Here is a 7,548-nt window from a genome sequence, read left to right as displayed (position 1 = left end):
TGTGTGTGTGTGTGTATAGAGATAGATAGATAGATAGATTATATATAAAGAATTTCCTTTCTTCCGTCGCTGAAATAACGTGACGCAAAATTCTCGCTTGTGGAATAATAAGTACATAGCGATGAGCATACCGCCATTATCCTGCTGTAATTACTAAAAATGGATAAATTCGATTTCTTTCGGAGTGACGAAAATACTTAATCCGGGCGAAACGCCGCATCGCTTTTTTGCGCGCTCCCACCGATCGATCAGCGAGGACAGTGTCGGATGTGACGGCACGTTTTTGTGAAGGATGAGCTACAGCTTCGTCGAGAGAGAAAGAGAAGGATAGACAGCGAGGTACTCGGCTATATCGATTGAATCAAACGCCGTTTACACTTTACATTTTATCCGCTCCACCCGTTCGATTTATGCTTCGTGTTGTACCTGTGCTCGCTTTTTAGTGACGACATCGCCATGTGCGCTACACACAATGAGAGTATCTGTTTTTCGGTACCTCGTCGAGTTTATCCAGGGCGTGATAGGCCACCTGGTAACCACGCAGGCCAGAATGATTCCTGCTCTGCCATGATACCAGCACAGAGAAGGGCTGGATGTCCTGAATAGCCAATTTCAGGACCAGGGGCGCGGTGCAGAAGGCGTGCGGATCTAGATCCAGGAAGACCAGTCCGCGCAGCTCTGGCGGTTGCTCGCATCTCAACAGACCACCATCCACATCGTTCATTCTTAGTCCACTCCCGCGATTTCGGTTCATCCCTCCGCCAACCAGCTTCTGGTGATCGCGCAGCCATTCCCAAAGCTCCTGGGACTCGCAGTCGCAGTGCAGTGGATTCTCTGCACGGATTTTAATGTCTGTGATTATCTTATAAAAGAATCTGATCTCAACATTTTATAGGTCTATTGGGCATTCGTTTTGGTGGTCTTTGAAAAGTTTTATCTTTTATGCTACGATGTCATGATCACCACGAAAATCTTGTGAATTACGAAATCTCGGAGTATTTGAATTTGCCGTAGGCACTACGACAGTTACGGCAACCTGAATTACCATGACTCTATAGCCGTTCCCCGCGGCTGAATAGCACATGATGTTTTGTAACGTTACTCGTGATTGTGTGCTCTGTGTTCATATCGTTCACTCGATGTCGAGGAGTTCCGAGTGTAACTACCCGGCGGGGCTATTTTCGACTATGAGTCGAATTTGCTCGCATGCGAAGATATATCGGTAGTGAGTTTTGCATGCGACCAATCATCTCATCGGCTGAGATTGCTATTGTCGAACATAACGCGATACGATCCGTGTGAATGGCGTCACGTGTTCTTATATTATACGTGCAAGTAATATCATCAAATGTAAGAAAATTTTTTCATGCAATAAACGACCGAATAACTCTCAAAACGTACAAATATATACTTTATATACAGAAAATGATACAGGATGGATGATTATAGGTGGCTCTGAGAAAAACTAAAGATAACTTGTAAGAAAACACAGGGTTCTCTTTCTATTTTGATGAGCTTTTAGAGATATAAATTTTTTATATGAGCTCATACGCATTTTTAGGAGGTGAAATATTAAATCGATTAGTTTTTTGTTTAAAGCGAATAATTGACAAAACTATAAGAGGTGGAAAAAATCCTTTTAAATAAAAAAAATGTTTGTTTATTATAAAAAATAAAAATTAAAGTTTTTATTATTATAATATATATATATAATAAAGTATTTTTAAAACCACTTAATTTTTACTTCAAAAAATTTTTTCATTTTTTAATGTTGACTTTTCGCTTCATTCAAAATAATCGATTTTTGTCAAAGAAATATTTATTTCATTCTTTAAAAGTACATGTGTGTATATATAAAAAAAATACGTGCTCCTTATTTCAGACAACATATTGACAACGTATTAAAAATTTATTAAAATTGAAAGGAAATACTTCCCTGTGTTTTGTTATTAGTATGTTAGTATGTTCTATTATTATTTTAAGATTTTACGTTAATAAATTATATGTTTTTCACTTTTATTTTGTTCGTTCAATTGATCTTTTGTTTTTATCTATCTCTTAAAAAAAATGAGAATTATAGAAAGATAAATACAATTCATTTTATAAAAATTTAAATAGAGTATAAATGTCACTGCGTGACATTTCTTTTTATATTTTATTTATATTTATATTTTAATTATTTTCGCAATTCTTATAAATTAAGTAAATTATTATAAAATAAGCGGATAAACTCTCAACATAAATGCGTAATATGATGAAATCGAAACACATATGAATACAATAATAAATCGTACTTACCCTCAGCCCGTAAACTCCGTATTTGCGTTTCAAGTGGTCGAAAGGCATTCAGCGGTAAGTTTGCTAAGTAGTTTCTACTTAGATCTAAAATCCTGAGCTTCTTCAGCGGCTTGAACGCGTCTGGGGAGATCGACGATATCCAGTTGCCGTAGAGGTGTAGTTCAGCTAAATTCTCCAAATGCTGGAACGTGCCTTTTCCCACTCCACTTATCTGATTGTACGAAAGATCGAGCACCTGCAAAGCTTTAAGGTCAGGCGGGAAGTCCTCGAGCTCTTTTAAACGATTGTGCGTGAGATTCAGCAATCTGAGGTGTTCCAAACCCTTCAATCTTTCTTGCGGTAATAACTCTAGTTCATTGATACTAAGATCCAAGGTAAGTAAATTCGAGAGGCTGCGAAATGCACTGGGCGACACTCTGGATATCATATTACTACCCATGAAGAGGTGCATCAACGCGGGAAACGCCTCGAAGTCTTGGCTGGTAACTATTGTTAAGTTCGTTCCGGAGATGTGAATTTCCTGAAGAGCCGGATATTTCGCTTCCGAGCTGATCTCGTGTATTCTCACGAGAGGATTAGCCGTGACGTTCAGCCAGGTTAGACCGGGTATATTTTGCGCTGAGAGTGCAACGGCAGGTATTTGCCGAAACTTATTAGCTGCGAGCTCGATTTTTCGCAGCATATTCGAGCGAGCGAAGAAATTTGCCGGAAGAGCCGTTAAGTGATTGTGACTCAGATCCACGGATATCAGACGGGAGAAATTGACAGAGGCGAAACCGATGAGAGACGCAATGTTATTGCCGCGTAGGTCGAGTTCTCGTAAACTGGTCAATCCGTTTAATCGCGACATATCCACGCGATGAAGAATGTTGTTGGCCAGAGAGAGGAATTCTATCGTGGTGGCATTCGCGAACACATCGTATGGAACCTCTTGGAACTTGTTGCCATCAAGCTTGACCTCCTTGAGAGCTTCGAGTCCCAGGAATAGTGTTGCTGGTAGTACCCTGAGTAAATTGTTGCTGAGCAATAGCTTCCCCAGATTCTTATTCTTCGAAAATATTTCGGCCGGCATTCTGTAGATTTGCGATGAGTCCATCGCCAGATGTTGAAGAGATGGCAAACCGTCCAAGGAGTTCGCGTTAATTTGACTGAAGTTATTGTACGATATTCTTAAAACTCTTAATCCTGGTATATCTAGACGGTCTAATGCCGTGGCAGTGAAATGATTGTGCTCGAGATTTAATTCGTAGAGATTGTTCAGTCCGCGAAAGGCACCGTTTTCAATCACGCTGACGGTGCAATTTTTCAAGTTGAGTGTTCTGATCGGTAATCCCTCCTGAAAGATCTTATCGTGTAGCACATTCAAGTGATTGTTAGCTAGATCGAGGATGCGCAGTCTTTTGAGGGCTGTCAAGGCGTAAGGATCTAAACGGCGTAAACCGTTGTCCTGCAGATAGAGCTCTTCTAGCTCGTGGAGCTCCGAAAATGTCTTTACGGTCACGTGACTTAATCGGTTCATACTGAGCTCCAGGAATTTAAGTGCTTGCATTGGTTTGAAAGCGGTGTCTTCTATCCGCGAGATAGAATTATTCGTGAGATACAAACGTTCAACCAGCAACAGGTCTCGGAACAATGGAGCTTGAAGACGAGTCAGCCTATTATGTCCGAGCCACATGATTCTGACCGAAGCCTGGCCCCTTAATGAGTCATTGTGTAGGACGCCGAGTCCATTGTTGTCTAGTTGAATAGAAACCAAAGAACTACCGCTGTTTTCGCTCTGACCGACGTCGTTCGACACTTGAAACACATCACCGAGCACCGCTAGAAGATTACCCTGCAGATTCACATGTTGCAGACTGTGTAGGGACCTCAGCGCGCCAGTTTCCATGTCCGTGATGGCGTTGTTTTGCAAATGTAACTCAAGGAGTGATGGTAACGGTGCGAACACGCCACGTTTCACCTCGGTGATCTGATTATCCTGTAGTCGGAGCTCGCGCAGCTGCTTCGCCTTGGCAAATGTGCCCACTTCAAGCTCGCGGATGTTATTACCGTCTAATGATAGAGTTGAGAGGTTTTCACAGTGCTCGAGAAAATCACGCGGCACTTTCTCGATGTAATTTCCGCTTAAATGTAGCTGTGCTAATTGACCGAGAGTCGCCAGGCCGCGCGCATCGATCCTTCTGATGGCGTTTTGTTGAAGGTATACGACCGAAAGGCTCGTACTACCGGCGAATGTTTCCGCCGGTATTTCGAGAATGTTATTCTCCGCCAGGAAGAGCTCCTTCAACTCGGGCAGCCTCGAGAACACGCCCCGGATATAGTGTATGTGATTGTGGCTGAGATCGATCGACCTGAGCTTTTGATTGGCACGGAAGGTGGCCACGTCAAGAAACACGATCTTGTTGTGGCTAAGGTCTATCGACTCGAGATCGATCAGCGATATAAAGGCATCCTTGTCGACCGACTCGACCGCGTTGTAATAAAGCGAGAGGGTCTTTAGGGACGGACAGCAGCGAAAGCAATTGAGCGGAATGTCCTTGAAATTGTTGCTACTGAGATCGAGGAAGTTTAAGGCGTCTAGCCTGGAATAGCCGTCCTCCGGGAGCTGGGATATCTCGTTCCAAGCAAGCCTCAAGGACGTGAGATGTTCTAATCTTCTTAAGGATGTCATGGGGAATACTCTGATCTTGTTCTCCGCTAGATCCAGATCCTTTAAAGTGCCCTCGAGTCCGGCAAAGGCATACTCCGAAATTTTCATGATTTGATTACCCTTCAGGTTCAGTTTAATTAATGCGAGTCCAAAGAAACTGAAGCTAGGCAGCTCGTAAACGAGGTTGGCCTCCAGGTCCAACGCTTTGAGTAGGCTCAGCGAAGCCATAGCCTTTTGAGGTACGTGAGGTAGTCGACCGGATACGAGTGCCAAGGATTCCAGGCTTTTACTGAGTCGCGTAAAAGCATCCTCGCTTATTTCGCGGATCGCGGAATGCGATATTTGCAGATGCCTAATTTGCGAGCCTGCCGGGAAAGCGGCGGACCGAAGTTCCTCTACTTTCCGATCCAATTCGTATACGCTCAATGATTGAACGAGCGCCCCTAGAACAATTCCGAGATATTTCAGTCAAAGTCACCGACACGCTTTGCAAGATACAATTACGAGATGCAATGTTAAATTCTCTTTCCATTTTTGGTATTTTTTACCAAATACTTGTAAAATATTTTATCGAATATCGATAAGTACACAAATAAAAGTATACAAATAAAAAGACAAATCATGTTTAATAAATATACATATTGTAAGAATTTTTATCATTAAAAACCAGAAATCTGTGAAATATAAAATGTAAATACAAGATGTAGCACAGAATTTAAATAAATAACTTCAGAAGCCTTTTTTTTTATAAGAAAATATATAAGATTAAAGAAGAACGAGTATTAATAAATTGCGTTATCTTCTTAAATGTAGCAAATTAATCTAAAATATTTTCTACTAAGTAAGAAAAATTAAACAAAATTAAACTAAGATATATCTTAAAATAACATAACATATTTTTATAAAATAATATATTTTTGGAGTATCTTTTTTGTAAAAGAGGTAAATTTGTAAAAAAAGATTTAAAATAAAAGATTTAAATGTCAAGCTGTTTGACATTTGAAAATTGACAGTTAAGAAAACAAAAAAAAGAAATGAAATCTAAAAAGGTAACTTATTAATTATTTGCAGATACTAAAACGATCTCTTGAGTTTTTCCGTTTTTTTTTATTTTGTGCCACAGCTGTTCCCGCTAGTATAACGTTACCATCGTTTTACATAGGTATGTATATACGCTATAGTGACTGTTTCTACTTATGTATGCGAGCGAAATACGTGTTCTCCCCGATCCCCGCTTTTTGCGTGTTGTATCGTGGACGGTTTACCTTCCTCGCCGGCTGCATGTATCACGCCGGACAAAGCGTTCCTGAGGGACTCCTCGGTGGCACCTGCACACTCCAGGAACAGACCGCCGTTTTCGAAGTTGTAACACGGACATCCGGGTATTGTGTCCGGTGGTGGACACTTAGCTCCCCTCGCTTCCTGCGTCGCCATGCAGGCCGCCAGGATCACCGAGTAGATAATACGGAAGCCGTCCCGACGGTGATTCCACTGTCGATTGTCACGTTCTCTGCACGACGGGGTCGACGGTTGTCGCCACTTTCGCCTAGTTCGTGGCCGCGTCGTCCACATATTATTATTATCGCACCGCTTCGTTCCCGGCTCGTCCCGATTCGTTCATCGTTTCTCACGCCGACACTCGGTTCTTCGCACCGCCGCGGCTTCTGCGAACAATGAGAGACATCGTCGGAATGAAATTGGACGTGAACACGAGACGAAGCTCACTATCGTCATCGCAAATACACGCTCGGATACATCGTTCACATATAAAGGCTCTTGAGATATCAAGAGTGCTAGAAATGCTTCACGGGTTGAATGATATCATTTTTATCCGATTCGCCATTGACATAAATGAGACTTCAGCTTTAGACTCTATTGGACTTAATATTGAGATATTTTGAATGATTCTTGATAGTAATAGAAAAATGTAAAATGTTTAAGAATACATAAAAAGAAGAAAATCTTATAACAACAGAATTTTACAAATTCTGTTGCTAGATCTTAATATCTTTAATGGTTTTTATTATATCAATCATAGATTAGTTTATTTATATTCGAGTATTTAAAAAAAATCTATAATCAACTTATACTCTCAAAATATTTGATCCGATGTAACATTTCCTGTATCGAAAAACTAATATTTAAACTTTTTTTTTAGAAGAAATCGATCTTTTTAATTCACAAGTACACAAATTTATCTTTCTTGGTTACAGTAATAAGAAGAATCTCGAATCCCAACTCCACGTATTTTCTTTTCAGCAATTGCCATTGCTTGCTTTATCTATAGTTTGGCTACAAAAAATATAGTTATTCTGTTTTCGATGAACTGAACATGTACATATACTTTCTGGACGAACCTCAATTTTCAACAGGACAAGGTTCAATCTCGCGGGACTGAAAAGTCGATGAATAACATTCTAAAAAAAGGAAATATAAAGAGGGAAAGAGAGAGAGAGAGAGAGAGAGAGAGAGAGAGAGAGAGAGAGAGAGAGAGAGAGAGATANACAGTACGACGTACGTACGTACGTACGTACGTACGTCGTCGTCGTCGTCGTCGTCGTCGTACGTTACGTAACGTAACGTAACGTACGTAACCGTAC

The 7,548-nt window shown here is 40.8% G+C and overlaps 1 protein-coding gene across 1 annotated transcript in view; it reads right to left on the bottom strand.

Moving 5' to 3' along the window:
• The window catches only part of LOC105618999 (slit homolog 3 protein-like), an 8,024-nt gene extending 1,504 nt beyond the window's left edge, over nucleotides 1-6,520 (bottom strand). Inside the window, exons 1-3 of the mRNA XM_012200564.1 lie at nucleotides 6,214-6,520; nucleotides 2,299-5,391; nucleotides 497-834 (exon numbers count right to left, since the gene is read on the bottom strand). Of these exons, the coding sequence (XP_012055954.1) occupies nucleotides 497-834; nucleotides 2,299-5,391; nucleotides 6,214-6,520 (3,738 nt within the window). The remainder of the gene's footprint in view (nucleotides 1-496; nucleotides 835-2,298; nucleotides 5,392-6,213) is intronic.
• Between the last annotated feature and the right edge of the window lie 1,028 nt (nucleotides 6,521-7,548).

This window comes from Atta cephalotes, assembly GCF_000143395.1.
Source record: "Atta cephalotes unplaced genomic scaffold scaffold00001, whole genome shotgun sequence".
In the NCBI taxonomy this organism is placed as follows: Eukaryota; Metazoa; Arthropoda; class Insecta; order Hymenoptera; family Formicidae; genus Atta; species Atta cephalotes.
This window is presented reverse-complemented; position numbering and strand designations above follow the sequence as displayed.